Source organism: Oryx dammah, unplaced genomic scaffold (genome assembly GCF_014754425.2).
Source record: "Oryx dammah isolate SB20612 unplaced genomic scaffold, SCBI_Odam_1.1 HiC_scaffold_29, whole genome shotgun sequence".
Taxonomy (NCBI): Eukaryota; Metazoa; Chordata; class Mammalia; order Artiodactyla; family Bovidae; genus Oryx; species Oryx dammah.
In genome coordinates, this window is record NW_024070213.1 from 42,833,644 (window position 1) to 42,857,362 (window position 23,719).

General features: G+C 51.1%; 1 protein-coding gene across 2 annotated transcripts in view; it reads right to left on the reverse strand.

Moving 5' to 3' along the window:
• LOC120858555 (cytohesin-4) overlaps positions 1–17,840 on the reverse strand; it is a 31,113-nt gene extending 13,273 nt beyond the window's left edge. The window contains exons 1-6 of one of the 2 annotated variants that reach the window (XM_040234687.1): positions 17,717–17,840; positions 8,172–8,254; positions 6,213–6,277; positions 4,888–4,954; positions 3,274–3,392; positions 1,451–1,531 (exon numbers count right to left, since the gene is read on the reverse strand). In XM_040234687.1, the coding sequence (XP_040090621.1) occupies positions 1,451–1,531; positions 3,274–3,392; positions 4,888–4,954; positions 6,213–6,277; positions 8,172–8,254; positions 17,717–17,735 (434 nt within the window). In that variant the 5' untranslated portion in view covers positions 17,736–17,840. Of the gene's footprint in view, positions 1–1,450; positions 1,532–3,273; positions 3,393–4,887; positions 4,955–6,212; positions 6,278–8,171; positions 8,255–14,563; positions 14,863–17,716 lie in introns of those variants that run through there. The other variant, XM_040234688.1, reaches the window with a different exon arrangement.
• Positions 17,841–23,719: the final 5,879 nt, after the last annotated feature.

Below are 23,719 nucleotides of genomic sequence, written 5' to 3' on the forward strand. Positions count from 1 at the left end.
TGTAAACGGGAGACTCTGCACCTGACATCTAGACTCACGGGAAGGGTCAGTGGAATCTGTGCTGTGAGCACCAAGGCTGCAGGAGGGCACCAAGAAATGCCTTTTCTTCTAGAATACAGGAGCTTAGTGGACACTCTTCTCTGCCCATCTGCGGCCCAGATTTGTGGGCCAGTCCACCCCAGACCATGAGGGGACCAATGCAGATTCTCAGGTTCTAAGGCCTCTCTCCACCTGGCCACTGGGCCCTGGGATCCGTGGGACCCCAGGGAGGTTGTCTTTCCTTGGCTGAGCTTCCTTTTCTTGGAACTGAATGATATGCACATCTTCCACCTGGATTCGCCAAGGTCAAGGGCCATGCCTGCTCCTCTCACATCTCCCGCTGAGCCTTGAACACTGGGTCTGTGTTTACTGAGCCAGTGCCTGCTTAGTAAAGGCTTAAGTGAGTGAGAGAATGCAGAAATGAATAAATGAACAAATGAATTTTGGAGACTCCCAACCTACCCCTCTACTTTAAAAAGCATGAGAGTTGGAGGGAAGGCCACATTGCTTAGATAATGGTGATTTTTTTCCTTCTCTCCCTTGCAAACTCCTAATCATCTGTCAAAACCCAGATCAAATGCCCCTACTCAGGAAATGGTTTTCCAGACATCATCTGCAGCAGCAAGACTTACTAAGCCCTTACTATGGATCAATTCTAAGCACTTTCTTACATAGTTCTATGAGGTTGGTATTGTTATTAACCCCATTTTACAGATAAAGAAACTGAGGCACAGAGAGGTATGTTGTTGTTGTTTTTTTTGGTGACTTTCCCCAGGGGTGAGTAGCAGATATAGGGTATGAACTGTGCAGTCTAGCTCCAGAGTTTGTGCTCCTTACCCATATATATTAATGCCTCCCATCATTGTAAAACTGAGTAGCAAAAATATTATCCTAATTAGAAAATAATAAGTAATAATAAATGTAGTACACACTAAGCTATATTAATAAAATAAATAAAATAAGCACTAATTTAAAAAGCAGTGGGAATAGCAGTCATAATAATAGTAATAGTGATTAAAATGATTAAATATTATTATAATAATGATGTAATATAATAATTAGTAGTAGTAGTAGTAACAAGCCAGGTGCTGATACAGGCAGTCCATGCCTGTTATCTCATCTAACCTCAGCTCTCTTTGGGGATACTGTCATCAATTGCTTCTATTTATTTATTAAAAACAATTTTTTGGCTGCACTGCACAGCTTGCAGGATCTTAGTTCCCTGACCAGGGATTGAACTCAAGCCCTCAGCAGTGAAAGAACTGAGTATGAACCACTGGATCCCCAGGGAATTCCCTCATTAATTAATTCTCACTCTTGATGCTTTGTGTTGTTAGCCATGTGGATGATGGTGCCCCCAACACCCCTCCAGCCCCTTGGGAGTCAGGCCCCTGCCCCCTGGACCACTCACCTGAGGGCCTGGACGAGGTTGAGGTTAGCAAACTCATGGCAATCTACAAAGGCCTGGAGGACCTGCAGGTTGATGGGGTCTCTGGAGAGGAGACAGAAGGGAGGGTGGGACACATTTGAGCATCTGTACCCCCTTCTAGAGGGGGCTGAGGTGGGGGAGGCTGAGGAGGGGAGAGACATCCTCCTTCTGAATCCAGCCACCCTCTGGTCTGTTCACACGTCTGACCTGCATCACCATCCTCCCACCGCTATCTGCACACCCATGTCCTCCCACTCACAGCAGACCCCCCCACACGCTCCTGGCTTACCAGCACTGACCTCAGTCAGGAGGGGGGCTCTGGCTTCGGAGTGGCCTGTCCTGAGTCACTTCCTGTCTGGGTGACCCCTCACAAACCACCAGACCTCCCCAAGCCCCAGTATTCTCATCTGTAAAATGGAGAGAACCATGTCCACCCCCACTTCCTCTGTCTTCTCAGATCTGAAATCAGAAAGCCCTGCCCTTCTTGCCAGCTGCATTCCCAGCTTGCTTAGGAGAAGGAGAGTGTTCTCTGAGGTGCTTGGGAGCGGGGGAGCTGGCTTGCTGGCCCAGCTCCACACCTGCCCCCTACAGTCTATGCCCTCCCCCAGCGGCCAGAGGGATCCGCTCAGAGTACCCCTTGGCCCAGGGCCCTCTCAGGGGTCCCCACCTGTCGCCAACTACTTCCTCCCACGCTCCATCCCTCTGCTCCTGTGTCAATGGCTTGTTGGTCCTGCAGCTGGCTTCTGCCCCAGGGCCTTTTCATGTGCTGTTTCCTCTACCCAAAATGCCGTTCCCCCAGAGCCACACTGCTTACCTCCTCTAAATTTCAGCCAAAGGTCACCTTCTCTGTGGGACCCTTTGTGTCCACACTATTTAAAGTCACAGCCTTTGAAGCACGGTTCCCAGAACTTTCTCATCTCCCTTTCTTGCTTGTTTGTAGTCCAAACACCTTTTAATTTTTTCTAACTTACTTTACATATTTTGTTGCCTGTCTTCCCCATTAGAATGTACCTTCCCTGCTGGCAGAAGTTTTTTTTCTTTTTAATTGACGTATAGTTGATTTATAACTGTGTTATTTTCAGGTGTACAGCAAAATGATTTGTATATATATATATATATTCTTTATTTTCAATTCTTTTCCATTGTAGTTTACTACAAGATATTGAATATAGTTCTCTGTGCCACACAGTAATTCTTTGTTGTTAATCTGCTATGTATGGTATTGCATCTGTTAATCCCATACTCCCAATTTATCCCCACTCCTCGACCCCAGTCAGGAGGGGGGCTTGTCTTGTAGTTTTGTCTTGTTCACTGGTGTAAATCCAGGGCTTAGAACACTGCCTGGTGCACCTATAAGCCGAGTAAAGATAGCCCTAAGTCGTGTCCGACTCTTGCAATCCCGTGAACTGTAGCCTACCAGGCTCCTCTGTCCATGGGATTCTCCAGGCAAAAATACTGGAGTGGGTTGCCGTTTTCTTCTCCAGGGGAACTTCCCGACCCAGGAATTGAACCCAGGTGTCCCGCATTGCAGATGCTTTACCAACTGAGCTATGCAGGAAACACAGTAGATATTAAAAATATCTGCTTGTTTTCTAAGTGAATGAAGGAAGGAATGAAGGCAGACATGCTTTGGTTCAAGGTCTGGAAGGAGAGTGATGGCTTAACCTGCTCAAGCCTCAGGAGTTACGACCTTCCTAACATGCTTCATTCCTTAGCTACCTGCACACACAACCCACCCCTCACACATAGCTGTGCACAGCTGCACATCCTCATTCCCTGCCTTCCTAAGGCCCCACCCTCCTTACCTCTCCCCCAAGTAGGTGCCGATGGCTGTCTTGTTGAGGCCCTCGCCCTTGTACAAGAACTGGGCGATGTCCTGGACGTCGGGGGTCAGCAGCTTGTGCTCAATGAGATACTGGATGCCCTGGGGGTGGTACACAGAGCCTGTAAGCAGCCCCCACCCAGCAGCCGGCCTGGGAAGGGGGAGAGAGGGAGCGCCTGTGGCAGAGCCCTGGGGTCTGGAATTCTAGCATTGGCACAGCTTGTTCTGGGAATTTGTGACCCTCCTTAATTGAAGTTGCCTTTGTAAGGTGATGAGTTCCCCATCAGCAGAGGTGTGCAAACAGACATGGGTTCCTGCCAGGAACCAGGTTCATGCCAGCTGCTCCCCCAGGTCCCCCTCAGTCTGCCACTCTCTGATCATATGCTTTGATGATTCGATGAATTTATAATTTTAAGATTGAATGATTCAGCTATTCCTTTTGTCCCCTTAATATTTGTATTATTTTAAAATAGTGTTTCATTTTTTTCTCACGAGTAATCTATGTCCATTGTATAAAAATTAGAAAAAATCCCAGCTCAATCAAAAGGAGAGGAAATTGCTATGGTTCGGAGGTAGACACTTTCCCTGGCAGTGCCTTTCCTCCCCTTTCTACGTGAAAATGGGAGTGTGCCTTGCCCCACTTTTCAGATTTGACAATATCAAAACATCTCACCTCACAACCCAGGCACTCAAAGTCTGTCATTCTAATTTTAGGAGTTGGAGGGGTTGGGCTCTGGTTTTCTGTGATGATGCCTTTGCATCCCTGTTTCTTTTGGAGAAGAGGCTGCTTGGAAGAGTGGGGATAGACTGTGGAAGGCTCTGTGTGACAGGCAGATGGCCCAGAGGACCCCTCAGAGGCCTCTCCATGAGGGGCAGTCAGGAAGGAATGTGAGTGTGTGTATATGTGTGGTCTGTGTGGTTCATGTGGATGGGAGCAGGGCTTCATTTCTGTGTCTGGGAACACGGGAGATCTGTGATGCACAAAAGGCAGCCTTCTAAACCAGAGCAGTAAATTTCCAGGGACCCCGTGGCTGCCCTGACCCCACTTCCGTGTGTCAGCTGTGGCTTCCTCCTGTGTCGGTTCCTGCAGGAAAGGAGCCCAGCTGCCACCTAGCTGGGTGAGAGGTTGGGGGCTGGGGTTGCTGAGACCAGTGGGGGTGGGGGTTAGACCATAGCTGAGATCTGAGCTTTCAGGGCTCTATGCCAGCATCTCAGGACAGGCTGCCTAAGCTGAGCAACTAAAAGACACTTCCAGAGACTGAGCCCCAGAGTCCAAAGGCCCAACCAACCAAAGTCCTACTCACAGAGTGGGAGACAGGGGCCCAGAGTCACGGGACCCCAAGTTCATAGACATCGCAGCGCCCCCATCATCCTCCTGGCTCCCACCTCAAGCCCCGGGGCTACTTGGCTGTGGGCTGGGGGAGCCTCCAGCCCTGATGGCGTGGGGCACTGGACAAAATGCTGAGCCCAGCAGGGCCTCAGTTTCCTCCTCTGGAAAGTAGGTGATTGTGTCGGTTGAGGGGAAGAAGGCGAGACTGTGGAGATGCCCAGCGTGCAGTTCCCTTGGCCCCCCAACCCGAGCCCCCGCACTGCCCACCTTCATGGGGTCCATGTTGAATTTCTTGCGGCCGATGCACAGCTCTTTCTCCCTCTGGGCCATGCGGCTGTAGATGGAAAGACATCAGCCTGGACGCCCCTGGACCCAGGGCACCCCTCCAATCCCCAAGGATGCTTTCCTTGGCTAGAGACAGTATTCCTTAAGGACCTCCAAGTGGGGTCAGAGTCACCTGGGAGAACGTGAGAAATGCAGGGTCTGGACCCCTTCCAGAGCCAGGAAACCCAATTTCCAATGGGCTCAGCCCCAGCATTTTAACCAGCTCTAAAGCTGGGACCTCGGGAGCCAGAGATGCTCCCGGGGAGAGGATTTAGAAGGGCTTGGAGTGGAAGCAACGTAACAAGGAGGCTGGTGGGTAGGGTGGGGGAGGGTGAGGAGAGCATAAGCTCTGGAGCCAGACTTCTGGTGCAAATCCCACTCAGGGGGAGTCACTTCATCTCTCTGGGACTCAGTTTCCTCTTCTGTAAAATAGGGGGTGACTCCACCTCCAGCACCCCAAGCACTGCTGAGAGGTTAAAGCATTGAAAACAACGGGTGGTAGGAGCTGCGTAAATATGTTATTGTCATTGTTGGGGCTGGAGCAGGGGATCTAGAGATATGGGGGCCGTGCACGTGCGTGTGTGTGCATCAGTGTACATGTGTGTGTGCATGTGTGTGTTCTGCTTGGAAGGTGGAGATCAGAGGCATCAGAGAACTGAGGCTGGCAGGGGCAGGGTGGGGATCTTCTGAGACAGTGCCCTGGGGCCCTAGAGGTTATGTATGGACCAACCTTCTCATTGCACAAGTGGGGAACTGAAGCCTAGAGAAGGGAGAGGACCAACCACAGGTTTCAGAGCCAGAGGGCATCTTCCCACAGAAGGGGCAGAGTGGATGACACCCATGGGTGGGGTGGGGTGGACCAGCTTCGGCCTGACCACAGGCGTGGCTTTTGTTCCCATAAGGCCTTTGGCTTCCTAATCCTCATCCTCGGGGCTGAGTTTTCCTCCTCCCTGACCTTTCCCAGGATACTCCTGGCCAGTGATTGGTCAGGGGTGGGGTCAGGTGGGCTGGGAGAGACTTGGGGTGGAGGAGGCAGGAGAACGGGGATTGATACTGAAGAGAGAGGGCAGTCTGGAAGCAAGGACCAGACCAGACCAGAGGATGGACTGTCAGAGCTGCTGTGTTCCTATTTCACCCCGAAGCCTCCCCTCTGGGGGTCTGATCCCCAGTTTCACCAGGGCCTGGGCTCATTCACTCTCACTCCTGACATGCGATATCCTCGAGAAACCACTGTGGCAGCTTCCCTGGGTCCCCGGCCGGCCCCTCACCTCTCCTCTGCTGTCTCGAAGCAGTCGATTTGGGCAAACACATCTGCGATCTCATCCTTCAGCTTCTGTGGATTGGCAGGGGCATTACAAAGAGGGAGAGTTAAGGGGTGGAGGCCAGGACAAAATGGGCTTCACAGCCCTCTCCATCACCACCCCCAACACAATCACTCCCACCCTGGGCATGAGTCCCAGACCTCTGTCTTGAGCTGTCACTAAGGGTCCCTCCCCAGGAAGACCCCTCTTCCAGATGTCTCTTATCTTCAAAATCCCAAGCCAACCCTACTGCCTCTGTTTGTGTCTAATTCTCCCGGGGCTCCTGTCTCAGGGTGAGGGAGTCCCCAGTCTGCACTCTATTTCCAGTCTTCCCATCTCTTGCCTCTGCCGCTGTAAGGTGTCCTGCCCTGAGTCAAACCTTCCGCACAAGCCCTCCTCCACCCAGCTGCCGTTTTTCTGAAGCACAGCTTGGTGCCAGCCCTTCTTCTGCTCAAACTCTGTCCATGGCTCCCTACTACCTCTGCATCAGGAAGGACAAATTCCTGCCCTGTGATCAAGGCCCAACTCCTCTCTGGTTTCCCTCCCTCCATCCAGTTACCCTACCCTAGACTCTGTGACCACTACAAGCCAGATTCTCTGGGTGCACTATGGTACAAGACAGCCTAGGCTCTCTTCTCGGGGACTTTGCAATTCCAGCAGAATTTACAGAAGAGGACGCTGAGGCCCAGAGTGGTGAGATCATGTGTCCAACATGTCTCCAGGAGACCCCTTAACTCTGCCAACAACCACCACTGGGTAGATGGGGAGAGGTGGCAGCTTGTCCAGCATCCCTCTGCAGGGCAGCAGCATGCACACCTGGCAAGAGCCCCTGAAGGCACCCCAGCCCTCCCTCTCCTCCACCAAGACCTTGGAAGGGGGGGTGGTTCCTAGGGGTTTGTCCTGGGACCTAGGGGCAGCGTAGAACCTAGAGCTTTTAAGCCCAGTCAGCTCCTGTCCATGTGATCTTGGCCCAGTCACTGAGTGAATTCTCCACAAATAAAATGAGGGGTGGGTTCATGCAAAATTATTAATTGAACACCTACTATGCTCTTACCATTGGGCTGGGGATGCAGTGGTGGGAAACAGACCCAGGCTCCCCTTACATGGAGCTCATGGTCCAATGGGGTTGGGATCTTGGGACAATTGAAATGACTACACAGAACATGATCAGAGCAGTGGTCTAGAAAGAGCCTGTCAGGTGGTAGGTACTTGCTGAGGGAATGATCCTGTCTTTCTCTGGAATGCTAGGTATATGTGTGGTGGGGTGGAGGGTGGGGTTCCAGCAACTACAGCCAGGGTGGACAGGGCAGCCCCTAAGAGGAAAGACATTTGAGCCAAGAATGAACTAGGAGAAGGAGGAGCTCTAAGGAGGGCTTGGAGAGTCTCAGACAGAGGGAACTGTGAGTGCAAAGGCCCAGGGGCAGGACTGAGCTGCATGGCTCATTCCAGGAGCAGAAGCAGCGCCTATCTCAGAAGGTTTCTGGGAATCAGATGAGCTAATGTCTGAGAGCTGATGAGGTGGCAAAGTGCTAGGCAGATATTGGCATTATCTTGACTAAATGGTCTACATGTTAGGAGGGTGGAAGCTGAGGCCCAGGGTGGGGATGAGACCAGATAGAGGCCACGAAGGTGGGGTTCTGCACATAGTAGGTGCTTAATCAATTGCTCCCTTTCTCTGACTTGCTCTTGTGGTTCTCTCTAGGCCTGGAAGCTGAGCCAGGAGTGGGGAGTCCCCTTGGGAATTCTGTCCTTCCCACTCCTAAGGGCCAAGGCCCAGGCTCTGAGTGGGCTGGAATCTAGGCCTGCTCTTGGTCCTGGCTGGGTCAGGAGTGAGTAAGAGTGTTTGCTCATGTGTGGGTGCGGTTCGAGGGCATGAACATGAGTGTGGACAAAAGCGTGTGTATTGTGAGCTGAGTGTGAACACACCTGGATATCCTCCAGAAGCTGTTTCCGGTGCCATTTGATCTTCTGCAGCTCCTCCGCCTCTCCGCTGCTCAGCTCCCCTGGGTCTGGAGAGAGAAGAGCTAGGGGTTCCCTGGCTCATTCCCAGCCCTCCCCTCCATCCCTCAGCTCCATCCTTAGCCACTTGGCTATCTCTCATTTCCCCCGGGCTCTCCTCCCTCCAGAAACCCATGACTTGCTTGCCCTCTTCACTCAGGCCTTGGCTGAGACGCCGCCTCCTCCACGAGGCCTTCCCTGACTGCTCTGTCTAAAGCAGTTCTTGCCCCACCCTCGCCTTCCACCAGCTTTTTGTTTCTTTTGCCCCTCTGGGTACAGACTCGCTCAGACTCGCTCAGCCATCTGTTTGCTTGTGTCGTTTGTGTTCTACTCATTCCACTCAACCCCATGAGAGCAGGCGCTTCAGTTATTTTGCTCATTGCTATATCCTCAGCATCTAGGAAGGGGCTTCCTAGGTGGCGCTGGTAGCGAAGAATCCACTTGTCATTGCAGGAGACATGCGTCCAATCCTTGATCTGGGAAGATCTCACATGCCACGGAACAACTAGGTCTGTGTGTCTCAGCTACTGAGCCTGCACCCTAGAGCCCGTGCTCCACAACAAGAGATGCTACCGCAGTGAGGAGCCTGAGCACCACCATAGAGAGCAGCCCTCGCTCACCACAACCAGTGAAAAGCCTGCACAGCAACCAAGACTCAGCATAGCCAAAAAATAAATACATTAAAAAAAAAAAAGGAAAGAGTCCACCGGCCAATGCAGAAAGCCCAGAAGATGAGGTTTCGATTCCCAGATCGGCAAGATCCCTTGGAGGAGGAAATGACACCCCACTCCAGTCCTGCCTGGAACATTCCACAGGCAGAGGAATCTGGTGGGCCATAGTCCATGCTGCTGCTGCTGCTGCTGCTGCTAAGTCGCTTCAGTCGTGTCCAACTCTGTGCGACCCCAGAGACGGCAGCCTACCAGGCTCCCCCGTCCCTGGGATTCTCCAGGCAGGAACACTGGAGTGGGTTGCCATTTCCTTCTCCAATGCATGAAAGTGAAAGTGAAAGTGAAGTCTCTCAGTCGTGTCCGACTCTTCACGACCCCATAGACTGCAGCCCACCAGGCTCCTCCGTCCATGGGGTTTTCCAGGCAGGAGGACTGGAGTGAGGCCACAAAACACTGGACCTGACTGAGCACACACACCGTACCTAAAAAGAGGCTGACACAGCAAGTACTCAGTGCCTGGGCATCCATACTTGCCAGGGGCATTCATCCTTCACCGTAACTTCATTCCTTCATTGGATCATGTATCTCTCATCTATTCATGTATTTGTGTGACCAGGAAGTGGCAATCATTTTCCCTGACATCCCATTGGCCACATGTTGTCACATGGCCACAACTACCTTCAGGAGAGGCTGGTAATGAGCCTTTAGTAGGGTGGTCCTGATATCCTTACTATAAAGATGAGGAAACTGGATTTGGGGGGACATTTCACTCAAGCTCAGAGAGGTGAGGGGGGCTGGCCAGGGTTCCAAAGGGGCAAGTTGCTGCCAGGGTGGGACTTGGCTGGGGACGACTACAATTCACCCGGAAATGAATGGAAGGAGACGAGGGTGCTCCAGTGTCCTGGGCAAGGCGCTATGACCGTTTCCCTGCCTGGGTCAGCTGACCCACTGCTATTCACCCTGCTGTGCTTTCTGTCCCATAATACTCTCCTGGTCAAAATCTCTATGGAATCTTGATTCCTTAGAGGAGAAAGTCCTCGTCCTGATCCTGGGGCCTCCACAGTCTCCCAGGCCTCTCCAGCCAGCCTTGTTCCCCACCATTCTCAACAAGAGCCCACCAGTGCAGCCTGCCCTCAAGTGGTCTAACAGTCTTACTTCCCCACCTTGGCCTCTATAGCTCCTCCACCCTAGGATGCCTCTTCTTGTCTGCTCATCCAAATCCTCTCGACTCTCAAGGCTTCGCTTCGGGAAGCGCCTGATCACATTTCTTAAAGGTTTTGTGAGTACAGACACGATCTCTTCCAAATAAAAGCAGAGAGAATATCAAGGGGTCCCTTTCCCTGCATCCCCCTTCTGTCGACTGAGAGGCTATCTTGGACTTTGAGATGTCAGCTGGGTATTGAGATGGCAGGGCATCGGGCTAGAAGGAATCTGGGCTCCAGGCATCCATATGGAGAAGAGTCATTTTTCAATGAGAGAGAGGTTTTGAGGATGTCTCACTCTCTGTTATTCTGAGCCTTTTTGTTCCATCAGCCAAACATGAAACAGCTAACACAGTGTTCTTGTCTCTGAAACATGAACCACAACCTAGAGGGAGGTTGTCAGGATTGAAAATGCTGACTTTTGCCAAACACTCTGTGAGTATGTGGCATATGGTAAGGGTACAACACACATATAATGGATGCCACGTTGTGCCTCCTAGTTCTCCCTTGCAGGACCAAGGCACCCACTCCCCCAGTGGCTGGTGTGGGCGTGTGTGACCTGCTGAGGACTCGCAGCTGAGTCCCTCCTCAGAACTTACCTCAGCCCAAATGGAGCTGCCTCACCCAAGGACACACTGCTCCCATTGGGCAGTCACTATATAAAAAGTCAAGGCCCAAGACAGTTTTTAGACCCAAGCCCTATTGACTGAAGGAGAGGCCAAGCCCAGAGAAGGAAGGCTTCTGCAACATTGTATCAAGAATATATGGTAATGATCCCCTCATCAAGCAGCCAGATAGGTCTGTCTGACCCACCAAGTGATAAAGTCAAGTGAGCCCAACAGCAATCCTTAGAGACAGAAGGATCCAGGAAGCCCGAGGGACAGCTGACCCAGACCCCCATGTCATCCACTGCTGTTACACCAGGTCCCTCAGCTCATACTGTGTCTTCACGGATGGGTCCCTTGTGTCCTTATGACAACGGAGGAAAAGGCTGTACTTAGTTCTGGGATGGATGGCTCAGGGTTTGGTTACAAGTAAAACCGAATAGCTATTGAACTACAACCCTGCTCAAGATGTTCCAGAAGGACAATGGTGAGAAGTCCTTCCAATAGGCAGAGCTTTGGGAAAGGCATTTACTTCATGTGGAAAGAGAAGCAGTGTGAAGTGAGAATATACCTGCATTCATGAGTAGAAGAAGGTGCCTTGACTGGTCAGAAAGAAAGAAGACTGAGAACAAAAAGGCCTGGGGAAGAGGCAAGCGGGTGGCCCTATGGCAGTGGGCAGAGTGTGAAGATTTTTGTAAACACACTGATGTTCCCCAGGAAACAGCCACCACAGGGGAGTCACTAAATCACCAGGCAGAGAGAATGACTCAGCCAGTTGACATCAGCCAGTCTCTGCCTGGATAGCCCAATGCTGGTACCATGGTACATGGATGAAGCAGCCATGTGGCCTCTTTGGAGGCCCTGTGCGGACTCACTCATCCAGGGTCCCCAGGCTACTGCTGCTATTTCATATCAGACCTGCCAGCAACAGAGACCCACTATTTTTCAACAAGAGCAGCCAGCAACTTGGCAGCAAATCTATTAAATTGGATCCCTCATTCTGCTTATGGTGGCTTTTCCTGCCCACAGAGCCTGGGCCAGCACCACTATCCAAGGGCTCAATCTGCTGACCCAGAAAATAGCAAAACATCCCACTGGACCAAGGAGCCCTCTTTACACTGAAGAAGGTGTGGGAGGAGCATGCGGCCTAAGGACTCAATGGTCCTCTCACACATTTCACCACTGGAAGATGCTGGCCTGATGGAGCGACAGAGCAGCCTGTTGAAGATGCAGCTGAGCTGTCAGTTGGAGGTGTTAAACCGCTTGGATGGGGCACCATCCTTGAAGATGTACTACACACCTTAAATCAACGACCATTAGATGGTGCTTTGTTCCCAAGAGGTAATCTACTGGGATTCAGGAACCAGGAGTGGTACCATCCTTCTAGTGACTGCCTTGGGAGATTTCCTTTCTCTCCCTGCAACTATGAGGTCTAGAGATCCTGGTTTCCAAGTGGGAGTGGAGTGGAGGTGAGGGGAGGTAGCACTTATACCAAGGGACAAACCAAACGTCTCATTAACCTTTAAATGGATCTTTCTCAGTTTAAGACACTGAGACTCAGAGAGGTGAAGTGACTTGCTCTGGGTCACACAGCCAGGAAGTGGCAGTGCTGGCATCAGAACCCTAGTTTTCCCACACCTAAGCCTCCATCCCAGGAGAGGTAGATTCTGCATGCCTTTGGAAATATGCAGGGATGGACAGAGTGAGGGGCCATCTTCATGGAGACTGGAGCGGAGCCATAGCAGGGGAGGCAGTGCTAGAGACTGGGACCTGGAACTCTTCCGTCAGGAGTGGAGGGAGGCTGAGTTCCACAGTGGAAAAACCCAGTCACTTCTAGTTGACTTTGGAGTGAAAGATCCAACTTTTGTGTTTATTTGCTTTTCATTGTTTTCCTGTTGGCAGGGGTTTGTCCTGAAGGCCTGTTTCTCACCCAGGGTACACCTGCTGGTGGAGGCCAAGTAAATTCCTGACTGGCTGCTTGTCGGATAGAAGCCAGGAAGGAATTCCATGTTCCTGTGGATGCTCCCCAAGGTAGATGGTCAAGGATGAGCCATGGAGATCCCATGCCTGGGGCCCAGGCTGACTTCTCCTCTCTTCCTGTGGGGTCTCATTATTAACCCCTCTCCTCCTGGGCCAAGGAATCACACCCATACCCTCAGCTCCAACTCCTTGCCCTGAGCTTCAGACCCTTCCACCCCTCTTGTGTCCTGACCATCAGCTCGTTTGTCACTGCAACTAAAGCAGAACGCCTAGAATGTCCCCTCAACCTGGCCTTCTTCCTGAGTTCTGAAGCTGTAGGAATGGCCTCTCAGATACCCTGGCCAGAACCCCAGGAAGCACCTTGACACACACCTCACTCTCAGCCTCATGTGTCCTTCATCACCAAGCCCTGTTTATCTTCTTTCCGTTTACACAGCCTCCACCTTCACCCAGACCCTGGGCTACTCTCTCCAGATAACTTAGAGCCTCCTGAACCCTCCCTGCCTCCACTCTGTCCCTCCCATCCAGTCTCCCATGACATCCCATTGTCCAGGGGCTAAGACTCTGCACTCCCAATGCAAGGGGCCCAGGTTTGATCCCTGGTCAGGGAACTAGATCCCACATGCTGCAACTAAGAGTTCGCATGCTGCAGCTAAACGTCCCTCATGTAGCAACTAATACCTGGCACAGCCAAATAAATCAATATTAAAAAGAAGACCCCCAAGTCTTACCTGGCCGACGCTCATCTCGCACTGCACCCACCCCTGCCCTTGGCCTGAGGGCCTCCCGGCTGCTCTTTCCCTCCACAGGTCTTTGCACATTCTGTTCCTTGGTTCAGGAATACCCTTCATTCTCCTCCCTGCCTAGCAGCTCCTACTCATTCTCTCCATCTCCTCTGGGGCCCTCCATCTGTGCACCACCAACCCCCTCTATCCCCGCAGCAAATCTGGGATCTTGCTTCACAAACAAGCCAAGTTGCTGGCAAAGGAAAGACATGTTGGTTGAGCACCTACTGTGTTGCAGGCCCTGGGCACTCCAGGCTCTTGCCATCCATTATCTTGTTTGATCCTGACCCCGACTCTGGAGCCGGGTATTTCTAAATCTCATTCTATAGATGAGGCACTGGGGGCTCAGAGAGGTTAAGTGACCTGCCCAAGGGAACACAGCTGGAAGGTGGCAGAGTTGTGGCTCACACCCCAGCCCATCTGGGGCTCTGAGGCCACAGCTTTAATACCCATTTTGACACCCATCTTCTGCAGCCAGGCATCTCTATACAGATTGTCAAAACCCCCACGAGACGCTAAGTGTGGATCTTCTGACCCAGAACTGCTGACCACCAAGGAGGATGAAGACAAGGTGCAGGGTGATGTCCACAGTCTGAGCCCCCTTCTCTTTCTGGGTAAAAAAATAAAACGAGGCCAACATCATAGAGCTGGGGAAAGTGGTATTTTTTTCCACCTGGGAGAGTGGAATGACAAGGGGGTAGTGAGAGGTTATTTATTAAAAAAAATGTTTCTTTTAAGGCTCAATTTTATTTTAATGATTTAAATTTTTTGGCCGCATGGCATGCGGGATCTCAGTTCCCTGACCAGGGATCGAACCCATGCTACCTGCTTTGGAAGTGCAGAGTCTTAACTACTGGACCGCCAGGAAGTCTTGCCTTTTTATTCATCTAGCTCCTTTCATGGTTTGGCAGGTGTGTTCCTGAACCCTCTCAGGCCACCGTCCCCTTCTGTCAGATCCTGACCCAAACAGCTGGCGGCTGGCCAAGTACATCTAACGCCCCTCCAACCCCGAAACAGTGCAGACCGCCCCGAGCCTGCTGCTTTCCTCACGTGGTGGACAGGGGCTTTCCGACGCTTCACCTGTTTGCTTAAAAGTGGAGATTTCTCCCCATTTCAGAGCAGAGGGCACTGAGGTTCAGAAAGGGTGGCAAGGGCGCAGAATGAGAGGGGTCACTGCTGACTCCACTTCAGGTGATGAAGAAGTTTCAGGCACTGGCGCGGCTTGTGGGAGATGGATTTTTAATAATAATAAAAATAGTGACAATAACGATAAAAAAAAAACCACAAGAATATTAAAATATTAGTAACAACTGCCGCTGCCATGAGATCTGTTTACCCTTCACTGGGCTGTAAATCCACACCTCTGGAAGGCCGCCTTCGCCAACAACTCCCCTTCACCAAGCTGGGCTGTCCCCCCACCCCCGCCCCGCCTCTTGTGCCCCAGGCCCAGGCTGGCTCAGTGTGCCCTGGTGCCGCCCCAGCCAGCTCCCCAGCTCCTCTCTACTTCCCCTTTGTCCTTCCTCTTTCCCAGCATATTTTTAGAAATCTGCTCATAGCCCCACTTCCAGGACAGCTGGACCCGCTTCCCCTTTCTAGGGCAGGAGGGGGTGCGATCCGCGGGCCTTGAATCCAAGGGGATCTGGGGTGGGGGGCGGCCAGCAGAGCTACACTCGCCCCAGCCCCTGAGGCCCTGTGCTCCCATCGCATCGTGTGGCTTCCTCCCCCAGCCCAGCTGCCTCTATTTTTAACCTGCAGTCTTGCTGCACCAGCCCCACGGCTGCCTTTGGTCACACCGGGGCTTTGTTGCCCAGACCGCTCAGCGTTTCAGCAGACCCGGGGGAGGGGACCTGCGGGTATCAAACACCCACAGCTGGAGGTGGGGAGGCAGCCCCTTCACCACCATCCCATCCACTGAGTGGGGAAACTGAAACCCACAGAAGGAAGAGGCCCATTGTGACCACTGGCAGGTTGGTGCAGAGGTGGGATCTGAACCAGGTCGCTTCCCTAGGTCTTGCTGGGATGATGGTGCCCACTTAGAGATGACACACTTGAGCTCAGAGAGGGAAAGTCACCAGGCTGTGAAGGATCTCCAATAAAGACCCAGTCTAGGCAGCAGAGAAATGACCTTCCTTCCCTTCATTTCCTCCAGGAAGTCCTCCCAGATCACCCTTGCCCTGGGTGGAAAGTGTCTCCCTCCTAGGCTGCAGGTCTGTGCCCCTCTGCACATCTGCCCTGGGTCACCGTCCTGCAGGATTTTTCTTCCCCTGCCCCACATGCCAGACCAGCAGCTCCCTCGGGGCTGGGTTTATGGCCTGGTCATTGCTGTCTCCAGCATCGCACAGCCCAGGACCTGCACACCAGAGGACTGCTTATTGTATGGATGAATGAATAGGCGAACTGATCAATGGAATCCTCAGATCTCCCAAGAGACTGCCTGCCATGACTCCGCTGGATCCCTGTCCTTCCAGGACCAGCCTGAAGCAGAGACTCACCTCTTGGCCTCCCTGGGAGGCCCTGCCCCTCCCATCCCTCCCCCACAGCCCAGGCTAAACTGGGGCTCTCGCTCCTCTCAGATCTTGTCCCTATTCTGCCACTTATTGGCTGCCTGACTTTGAGCAATTCCATCCTGTCCTCCAGTTCACCTCTGTGAGCTTCAGTCTCCTGAGGACAACCTCCTTGCATGGTGGAGACAAACCATCCTAAAGATTTTTGTGTCTGAAGACCTCAGGAATAATGGTGCAAAGACAGGTAGTTGGGGGGCAGGAATTACTTCACTGTCTCCCATCACCCTCGCAGCTGCTGAGTGACCTTGAGCCTGGCTCTGCTCCTCCTGGGGCTCCTCTTGCCCCCTAGTTGCCACTAAGATGTGTTCACTGAAGACATACACTCCATGAGCCACCGGGCCCCAAAAGCCCCCAGGAGAAGCACAGGGGCTGTGGTGAGAGTGCTGAACAGGCAGCTGGGAGGAGCGGACTGAGTCTGCCTCAGCAAGACTGTGTCCCTCCTTTGGTTCCATTTGTAAATGAGGGCTTCCCAGGTGGCTCAGGGGTAGAGAACCCACCTGTCAATGCAGGAGACTCAGGAGACATGGGTTCAGTCCCTGGGTTGGGAAGATCCCCTGGAGGAGGAAATGGCAGCCCACTCCAGTATTCTTGCCTGGGAAAATCCCATGGACAGAGAGGAGCCTGACGGACTACAGTCCATGGGGTCACAAAAAAGTCAGACACGACTTAGCAACTGAGCACACAAGTAAATGAGGGCTGTTGAAACAGATCAGTGGTTCTCTCTGTTCCCCAGAACACTTGGGGCAAGGGGAGGCCTAGTGGGCGGGGTCAGAATGCTCTGTCTTAGGTTTTGTTTGAAGAAAGGGTTCTGTTGCTAACAGGGTTCATGTCATCTGGACCTGGGGAACTGGACAGCTCCAGGCAGCCTATGTCTTCTGGAGCTCCAGGCCATGCTGGAACATTCTGAGATGCAGGGCGCAGAGGTTTAGTCCCAGTCCTTTCTGCATCACAGATACACAATGCAACACAGCCTGGTCCTGCTCTCATGCCAGCTGCTCAGCCTCCTTGCCTGCTTACCAGGCAGACTCTCAGCCACAGCCCTTGCTGCTCAACCCTGCCAGTCCCTTCACTGGCAAAGCTGGTGTCCTCAGCCTCCCCAAAGGCCATCATCACCCACCAGAGGCCAAACGGGCTGCAGGGTTATTATGTCACCCAGACAGTTATCATCCTCACCAACATCATCATCTTCAACACAAACCACCTTTCTCAATCCCACCTCAGGGCCTTTGCACTGATGATTCCTTTGCCTGGAATGTTCTTTCCCCAGAAACTCACATGGATCACTCCCTTCTCTGCTACAAGTCTCTGCTCAAACAGTGCCTCCTCTTGAGGCCTTCTTGGCCACCCTCTCCCATCTTCCTTATCTCACTTTACTGTTCTTCATCCTGCTTGTCACCATCTGACAGCACATTCATATATTCACTGTCTGTCTCCTCTGGAGTGTAAGCTCATTAGGGCAGGTGCCATGCCTGCTTGGTTTGCTGGACTCCCAGTACTTGCAACACAACGTGGCCCCTAGCCTGAGCTCATCAACGTCTGTTGCCTGCTTCTGCATGTCCCACCTGTGTTATATCTATTTATACAAGCTGCTTCCTGTGAGGCAGGCACTATTACCCCCATTCTACAGAATAGGAAAGTGAGACCCAGCCAGGTCGGCCCAGGTGCTTACCTGGGTGGCACAAGTCCATTCTGAAGCCCCCGGGGGAGAGTGGCCTGCGCTCCCACAGCCCGCTGACCCCGCTGCCACTCGGGCTGCTTAGGCAGGGCTGTGTCACCTCAGACACACCAGGCCCCTTCCCGTTCGCCCCGCCCAGCACAGCCTGGGGAGGAAGTCCTGTCTTGCTGGGGCCTGGTGTGCAGGCTCTTGCCGTAGCAGCACTTCCTAAAACCAGCAGAGTTTGAGTGGTGGGGATTCTTTGCATTTCGAGTGTAGGCAAGGGAGGAATAGAAGCAAAGGAGGCAGAAAGAGGGATGAGAGGGTGGGTAAAAAGAGAAAGACAGTGACACAGAGAAACACACATACACAGATGAAGATGATTATTGGAGGACAGAACCTCCCTGCCTATAAACTTAAGGGCCATGCAGGGGGTTGCCCTCATGGTCCAGTGGCTAAGATTCCCAGTCCCAATGCAGGGGGCCCAGGTTCAATCCCTGGCCAGGGAGCTAGATCCCACGTGCTGCAACTAAAGATTCTGCATGCTGCAATGAAGAACAAACTCCTGTGAGCAGCAACTAAGACCTAGCACAGCCAAATACATACATAATTGCTTTTAAAAAGGATCATCCAACTTAGATGGTCCAAGCTGAGCCCCATCAATTCCACCCCATAAACCCTCTTTCACCAACTCTTCCTTGAGCAGAGAAAAATTAAGTCAGTGCTAAGCAGGACTTTGCCTCCCCTCAATGAAATACCTGGTTTTTTCTCATCTAGGTATCCACTGGGCAATATGCAGCCATGAAATTAAAAGACGCTTACTCCTTGGAAGGAAAGTTATGACCAACCTAGATAGCATATTCAAAAGCAGAGACATTACTTTGCCAACAGATGTCCATCTAGTCAAGGCTATCGTTTTTTCCAGTGGTCATGTATGGATGTGAGAGTTGGACTGTGAAGAAAGCTGAGCACTGAAGAATTGATGCTTTTGAACTGTGGTGTTGGAGAAGACTCTTGAGAGTCCCTTGGACTGCAAGGAGATCCAACCAGTCCATTCTGAAGGAGATCAGTCCTGGGTGTTCTTTGGAAGGACTGATGCTAAAGCTGAAACTCCAGTACTTTGGCCACCTCATGTGAAGAGTTGACTCATTGGTAAAGACTCTGATGCTGGGAGGGATTGGGGGCAGGAGGAGAAGGGGATGACAGAGAATGAGATGGCTGGATGGCATCACTGACTCGATGGACATGAGTTTGGGTGAATTCTGGGAGTTGGCGATGGACAGGGAGGCCTGGCATGCTGCTATTCATGGGATCACAAAGAGTCGGACAGGACTGAGCGACTGAACTGAACTGGGTAATATGTTCAGTTTCCCTTTTCCCCCAGGCTGCTAGGAAGCTCCATCAAATCCAAAGCTCTTTTACAGCTGCTCTGTTGTCACACACAGACTTTGAGGCCAGACTCAGCAGTGAGACTCACCCCTGCCATTCAGGACCCGTGTGAACTTGAGTGAGTCATTTATCTGCCATGAACCTCAGTTTACTTAACTATAAAAGGGGTATAATAATCCTTTTCAAAAGCAGAGACATCACTTTGCCGACTAAGGACCGTCTAGTCAAGGCTATGGTTTTTCCTGTGGTCATGTATGGATGTGAGAGTTGGACTGTGAAGAAGGCTGAGCACCGAAGAATTGATGCTTTTGAACTGTGGTGTTGGAGAAGACTCTTGAGAGTCCCTTGGACTGCAAGGAGATCCAACCAGTCCATTCTGAAGGAGATCAACCCTGGGATTTCTTTGGAAGGAATGATGCTAAAGCTGAAGCTCCAGTACTTTGGCGACCTCATGTGAAGAGTTGACTCGTTGGAAAAGACTCTGATGCTGGGAGGGATGGGGGGCAGGAGAAGAAGGGGACGACCGAGGATGAGATGGCTGGATGGCATCATGGACTCGATGGACGTGACTCTGAGTGAACTCCGGGAGTTGGTGATGGACAGGGAGGCCTGGCATGCTGCGATTCATGGGGTCGCAAAGAGTCGGACACAACTGAGCGACTGAACTGAACTGAACTGAATCCTTTCCTCAAGCTTGTGAAAAAGATGGAGGGAGAGAATATGTGTGAGGTGCTTGGCTACTCAGTAAACACTATCTTCTTTCTCCTTTTGGTTTCAGTTTTCTTTGGGGGTTAAAATGCATAATTTTATTGCTTGTGCCTTTTTGGATAGGCTGATTCAATCCTTTATCAGAAAAAAGTATGGTGTAAATAAAGATCTGTAAACACTCATTCCTTGTAACTTTGTGGCGCATGTTGGCTTGCTTGTCTGTTTCCCCATCAATCTTGAAGCCCCATGAAGACAAGGTCCCCTCTGTATTCCATGTCTGGGAAGTGCTGGGAGTCTGGTAGGTGGTCATGTATACAATGAATGGATGTATGTATGAGTGAGTGACGGGCACACAGTTGAGACGGGCTGGCTGACGCAAAAGCTGGCTGAGATCCCCCCCGTTTGCTCTCTCCACACCCTTTGCATTGTGACACTGCCATTCTTCCCGCTAAGAGGTGGTGTCTGCTTCTCTTCCCCTTGAATCTAGGCTGGGCTATGTCTTTCTTCAACCACTAGAATGAGGCAAAAGTGATATTACATGATTTTCGAGGCAAGGTTTTAGGAAGCCCTGTGGCCCAGCTACCCTGGGTGGCCTGTTGAGGATGGAGACATGCGGAAAAGAGAAAACTGGGGCTCCTTTCTGGGAGATGCGTGGCCAAGTTGGAATTTGAGTGAGTGGCCAGCTCAGGACCAGTGGCTGGGCCTATTCACTACTGGTCTAGAACTCTCAGGACTCTTCAAACCTGCCCCCATGCCACCACCCCTTGCCCACTGGTTCTTGCCTAACTCAAGGTTGTCTCTTAGGAAACTTATTGAATTTATATTCATGATAAATTAGAACTTTCTCAACAAATCTGGGCCTCAGGCACAAAAAAAAATTTCCTGGGTCACTTCAAAAAGAGAAATGGGGAGAAAGGTACCATTGTCTGTGCAAAAAAGTGTTAACAGTGGGTCTGAAAATGTTATCCTTTAAAAGACTCGCTTGTATTATTACAGTAGTTAAGGCATCGAAACAACCCAAGTGTCCATCAACAGATGAATGGATAAAGAAGATGTCACACACACACACACAGAGGAATATTACTCAGCCATAAAAAGAATGAAATAATGCCATTTATAGCAATATGGATGGACCTAGAGATTATCATACTATGTGGAGTAAATCAGAGAAAGACTAATGCCATGTGCAATCACTTATATGTGGAATCTAAAAAAAAAAATTGCTACAAATGGACTCATTTACAAAACAGAAGAAAGACTCATAGACACAGAAAACAAATATACGGCTACAAAAGGGGAAGTGGCGGAGTGTGTGTGCTCATTTGCTCCGTCACGTTGCTCCGTCACGTCCGACTCTCACGCTCCTCAGTCCACGGGATTTCTCAGCCTAGAATACTGGAGTGGGGTGCCATTCCCTACTCCAGGGGAATCTTCCTGACACAGGGATTGAACCCATGTCTCTTGCAGCTCAGGTACTCTTACTATGAGTGGCAAAGGGTTTGGTAGAGTCAACAGTAGGGGAACTATGGAGACCTGGATTCAAACCCCGACTCAACATCTGCCACTTGTGTGAACTTCTCCCTTGCTTTGAGCCTTGTTTTTAGCCATCTGCAAAATGGGGACAGATAAGACCAAGTTTGTTTACATGAAACAGAAAACCCAAATAACAATGGTTTAAAGAAACTAGAGGTATAGCAATGGCAGCCCACTCCAGTACTCTTGCCTGGAAAATCCCATGGACGGAGGAACCTGGTGGGCTGCAGACCATGGGGTCACTAAGAGTCGGACATGACTGAAAGACTTCACTTTCACTTTTCACTTTCATGCATTGGAGAAGGAAGTGGCAACCCACTCCAGTGTTCTTGCCTGGAGAATCCCAGGGACGGGGGAGCCTGGTGGGCTGCCGTCTATGGGGTTGCACAGAGTTGGACACGACTGAAGCGACTTAGCAGCAGCAGCAGCAGCAGAGGTATATATCTCTTACGAGGAAGAAGCCCAAGGTAGGTAATACAGGACTACCCTCATGAAAGCCTGGTAATCAGTGATGAAGCCTCCTTCTAACTTACTGCTTCTGTCCTTGAGGTTTCCTCATGGTCCAAAGTGGCCGCATGATCTCTAGCTGTTATGCTTGAATTTGAGATTAGGAAGAAGAGTGAAGATGAGAAGGGCTCCCCTTAAAGGGCTGTTCCTGAAGTTCTTTCTGACCTGATGTTAGAAGCCTCTGTTTCCTTCATGTACACTAGGTGAAGGTTCATAGTTGGTTATGGGATAACACACAGCAATCCCCAAACAACCACCACAACCATTTCTGGAGGGCTCACTACCTGTCAGGTGATGTGCTGAGTGCATATCACCTCATTTAATCCTTTTTACATCTCAATGAAGTATGTTACAATTCCTATTTTATACAGGGGGAAACTGAGCTCAGAGAGGTTAAGTCAATTGTCCAAGGTCAGGCAGCCAGGAAGAAGCAAAACTCAGATTCAAGCCCTGTGCTGACTTCATTGCCACTCTGAATTTATGCGAGCATCATTTTGAACATTTAAAAAGAAATTCAGCATCCTGTCCACACCTTAGGGAAAAGACAAAAAGCACTTGAATCAAATTGTAGCAAAACTATGTGGATAACACCTTCGTTTGCCACAACACTCAGAATTCCTCATCTGAACACAGTTGCCTCAGGGAAAGAGACCTGGAAGGAGCTTAGAGGTGGTTTAATTCAATGGTCTCATTTTACATATAAGGTAACCGAGACCTGAAGAGGGAGGGGACTTAGACTGAGGAAGGGGCAGAACCTGCCCTTGAAACCCTTTATGCTGCACAGTTAGAGTGTTCCATCCTCCCACCGATGCACCACCCACCCATCCATCCACCCACCTACACACCCATCTACCCACCCTCCATCCATCCATCCATATATCCCTTCATCCATCCACCCATCCACCCATTCATCCATCCATTCATCTACCCACCGATCCACCCAATCATCCACCCACCCATCTATCCATCCATCCATTCATCCACCCCCCCACCCACCCAACCCGTCCATCCATTTGTCCACTCGTTCAGTTGGTGTTTCTTGAGGACTTGCTATGTGCTGTGTGCTGTTTTGGGCACTGGCACATGAGAGACAAAAATCTTGGCCCTCATGGGGCATGTGGTTAAGTCAGCTGGACTGGGTGGGATGCGGTGGGTAGGGTGAGTATCTGGGATGAGTCATCTCTAAAGTCCCTCCCCTTCACAATGTTCTCTGATTTCTCATTTTTCTCATGACTTGTAGCTGGAGATAGCATTGGTCTGGTGGGTAGGGCAGTCCTGCATTTGGGGGCTGCTGGGCGTCAGCCCTGTGAGACCTGAGCAGCAAGCAGGGCTCTCGAAGTCCATGGGCTCACCAAACAAGCCTGATTTCCACCAGACCTGTCACTCCTCATCTGGATTTGACCACCAGACTTCCTGGGCGCCTGTAGGACAGAGGGACAGAGGAAGTAGACTTGTAGGAGGGTCCATGGCTCAGCCAAAGACAGGGTTGGGTGGATAGGTGTATGGGCAGTGAGGCACACTTTCACATTCAAGGTCACATCTAGAAACTGGCTCTAGTGAGATAACTGCACAGATGTGCAAACGGGTGAGCGAGCTCACAGAAGCTCCTCCCAGTATCACTGATAATCGGGGAATCAGGGATGAGCCAAAAGGCAAATCAGGGACTAAACGCTTAATAAATTATTTTGTGCCCAGATGATGGATCAGTGTGAGTCATTAAAAAGAGTGAGGATAATGCAGAATTCAACCATCTTTTGTTTGTAAGTAAGAATAACTCAGTCTGGATTCAACTGGAATATACTGACTCAGTTCCTGGAGAGTCAGGGATGGGATTGGCTTTGGGCCAGAAATTCAAAATATCCTTGTTCTCTCTCTGTCTTT